The sequence below is a fragment of the Bidens hawaiensis genome, unplaced genomic scaffold, assembly GCF_021521415.1.
Source record: "Bidens hawaiensis isolate Kalapana, Puna unplaced genomic scaffold, B.hawaiensis_p1.1 tig00002181_1, whole genome shotgun sequence".
Lineage (NCBI taxonomy): Eukaryota > Viridiplantae > Streptophyta > Magnoliopsida > Asterales > Asteraceae > Bidens > Bidens hawaiensis.
In genome coordinates this window covers 88872-92688 of record NW_027491116.1, presented here as the reverse complement: position 1 = coordinate 92688, position 3817 = coordinate 88872, and the positions used below count along the sequence as shown (strand labels likewise).

General features: G+C 35.1%; 1 protein-coding gene across 1 annotated transcript; it reads right to left on the bottom strand.

Moving 5' to 3' along the window:
- Positions 1–324: 324 nt before the first annotated feature.
- LOC143609562 (proteasome subunit alpha type-1-B-like) lies at positions 325–2747 on the bottom strand. Its single transcript, XM_077084287.1, has 2 exons — positions 2384–2747; positions 325–917 (listed from the first exon to the last, which is right to left on the bottom strand). The coding sequence occupies exons 1-2, from the start codon at positions 2732–2734 to the stop codon at positions 444–446; spliced, it is 825 nt and encodes a 274-aa protein (XP_076940402.1). The 5' UTR covers positions 2735–2747; the 3' UTR covers positions 325–443.
- Between the last annotated feature and the right edge of the window lie 1070 nt (positions 2748–3817).

The following is a 3817-nucleotide window of genomic DNA, read 5'->3' as shown; positions in this document are numbered from 1 at the left end:
TCGGTGGTCAAATTGTTGTGCTAAATCCAAACGTTTTCTTAAATATATGAATTTGGTTTGAGTCAAAACATGTTCTCTACAAATTAAACTCTTACTGAAACGAGTAGTTCCCGTCAACAAATTAGACACGAGTAGTTACAGTCTCTTCGGACGTATGATTGTATGAATATAACGAAAAAGATTAGAGAAATGGTACCCTCAGATGTTTAATAAAAGCTTTACTTGAACATGAAAGCCTGTCATATTCCAAGCTTTTAAAAGTTAAAACTTCACTTGAAACTAAATAGATTGCATCATGACCGCAAGATTCCCAGGCCATCCACCATATATAAGTTAATCAAGAGTCGAAAAGGTCCACCATTCAAATAAAAACTCAAAAATAAAAATAACAATTCCAACAACATAATGTCCATATAAATTCTAGCACAAACAGTAGGCAGTTCTTAGATATCCATGGGAGCTGCCTCTTCCTCAGCCGCAGCTCCTCCCTGGTCAGCAGCTGCACCACCAGCAGCTTCATCTGCAGCACCGGCGGTTGCAGGGCCTTCTTCCCCAGAAATCTCAAACTCATTGATCAATGCTTGTACAGTTTCTTGATCCAAGATATTAAATGCTTCTCCAACTCCAACTACAGAAACCGTGCACACTGTGCTCGTGAGTTTCTCACCTTGCAGCGTCTCTCTAATGGCAAACAGCGCATCCTTGATCAGCTCGTCTCTAGAAGATTCCGGGAAGTTCTCAAACTTGCGTTCCAGGTATGTTTTCGCTGCTTGTGAACGGGACCCGATAGCAAACGCTTGATACTCAAAGTAGTTTCCACTGGGGCAGTTGTAATACAGATGAGCCCCAGATTCGTCCAACCCGGCTACCAACAGGCCCACACCATAAGGACGTTTCCATGAACGTTGAGTACACACCTGTCATCCCAAGAGAGACAAATGTATATTATTATAATGAAAGATTAGAAACTCAACTTCTTATCCAAGCAACACTGATGTTATATTATAAAAATGATTCAAAGTTAAAAAGGGACCCGTCTATTTTGTTAATCCCTGTAATTGAACAGTGAATTGACTGACTCCTAGAAAGAGTATGCGTTTCCACACTGAACTCTGTTATCTTTCTACCCACTCAGATTATCTATTAGCCTGAACATTAATCCTTATTACTGCATCTTTTATAGCACATTTATAGTATTTCTATATTATATTCAACAATCATCCAAGCGGATAACAGTTGTCATCTTGATTCAGCAGCATTACTTAACATTAATTCAGTGGACAGTAGAAGATGTTAACAAAACCATTTAGATCTTAAATGAATTAAAATATGTAATAGAATGTACAAGAAAACTTGCATAACACTAAACCTAACATAAAAATCCACTACATAGTGCAAACTGAAAAGGAAATGAGAAAACCAATCTGCAGCTCTAAAATCTATGGTTCATGATGTAGTGATTTATGAAGTGGGCCTTTTATTCAGCAATCCAAAGCACAAAGAAGCAAATAATTTCCTAAAGAGACTCGTCATGAACAATCTGAATAGGGTGTTTTCCAACTAAAACCTTAACGAAAGTCACACACAGAAAAATTACAATTAGAACTTCATACACCTATAACCTCAAACAAGCGGTCATTTATTCATGGTTCATGTAATTGTAAAGTATCAAGCAAGTAAAAAAGAAAACACACAAGTTGAATACAACCAAAATAGAAGTCCTATTATATAATCACTGCAAATGTACCATTGATATACAACTCCTACCTTCAACATATAATTCACACATAACGCCACCACTGATCAACATAATCAACTAATAATTTGGTTTTAAAAGCATGAGGCACACCGAGGCGACAAGGTCCCAATCTGAGGCGAAAAGCGCAAAGCAATGGGCTTTTCGTGCGCGAGTCGCACAATGTTATATAAGTTCTTTATATTTTATATATTTTCTATAGGTTCATAGCCGCATTTACTCAATACATAGGCACAAATAAAAATATATAAATTACATACATGCACACCCACACATTTGTAATTAGGCGCGCCTTTTTAAACCAAGACTAATTATAACATTTTTTTAAATCAAGAAATCACAATTAAAAAACAGAAGAAAACATCTATCTTGTTCATCTGAAATGCATAACTATTTTCTAACTTAAACCATTGAGCTCAAGTTTATTTCTCACAGCAGCAAGTATCAGTAACCTAATACTAATTACTAATTAGCAAAAGGCCCCTATCATATAAAACTAATTAAAACAACAAATAACAGATATCTACCAATTTCCCCAATTAAACCCTAACAATTTAAAACATGCATACAATTACACAAAAACAACAACAACAATAATAATAATAATAATATTGTTCAGAACATAACCTGAGCTTTATCAGCCAATTGAACAACCAAGCGGCCAACAGGCAGAGGAGACTCATAAGTATACCCGTAATTAATACATTCAGATCTCATATACCGCGACAACACACGGCCGTCAGCCGTAAGACCGGCGATGGCAACGCCGATATGGTCATCGACCTTGAAGATCTTCCGCTGGTGAGAAGAGAGCTCGGAGTTGGCTTTATTGACGCAGGCGAGAACGGCGTGAGTGTTGGATCGGAGACCAATGGCGGCTGATCCTTGCTTCACGGCTTCCATGGCGTACTCCACCTGGAACAGCCGGCCCTGTGGAGACCACGTGGTCACATCTGTGTCGTACTGGTTTCGGAACATGGCTGTTTGTGATTGGTTGCCGGATAATAGAATTTGTTTGATCAACTCTGGTGAGGGTTTGCTTGAATATAACTTGGAGAGTGGGCTTTCTTTTTTATCAAGACACAATGAAAATAAATTATTAATTAATTAAATGTTTTTATTATTATCTTTTTTATATTTTTCTCAAATATAACTAGAGGTCTCTACGCGCGATGCACAAGCAGCTTGGGTTTGAGTAAGCTCAAGTTTGACTCGTTTAATTTATAATAAGCTCAAGCTCGACTCATTTATCATTTATTAATTATTTTTTATATATTTTTTCAATTATAATTTTATGTATAAAATAATATATATTATTTAGATATTTTATTTATTTATTCATAATATTATATATATATATATATAATATATATATATATATATACTAATTAGTAATTATTAAATTTATATTTTCAAAAGTTATATGAATGACATGCTCGTTTAGGCTCGCAAGTCGACTCGAGCTTGATAGGTGAAGCTCGGGCTCGGGCTTGTTTATTGAACGAGCTTACTTTTAGGCTCGACTCAATCGAACTTTTTCAGGGCCGAAATCGAGTAGCTCGCGAGAGGCTCGGCTCGTTTGCAGCCCTTAGCTTAAAAACGGACCCGAATATTAAAGCGCGGATATGTAAACACATTGTAACGATTATCAATTTGACACAAAAATTATCTAAATATCAAAAGAACTTGATCTGTATCAGTTCAACTCATTAAAAATCGATGCAACACTGATACTCTGTAAGCTTATGATACAAAAAAAAAATACCTATTGCGAATACAACTTTGTTTAAGCGCGCGACATCTATAAAAATAAATATGTCATAAAAAGTATCATATCTAACCATTACAAAAAAAAGTCAATAACGTATATATGTGTGTTTGTGTGTGTGAATAACGGATAAGTATCATTACAGAACTCTTAAATTATTTAAGAACTTTAAGGAACTCATAATAACTCTTAAATTTATATGTTAATATTATTTGAGTCAAGTTTTATCACTTTTTATATTTATATATATGATCACAATTATACAAATTAGTTTTTACACATGTCTAATTTTC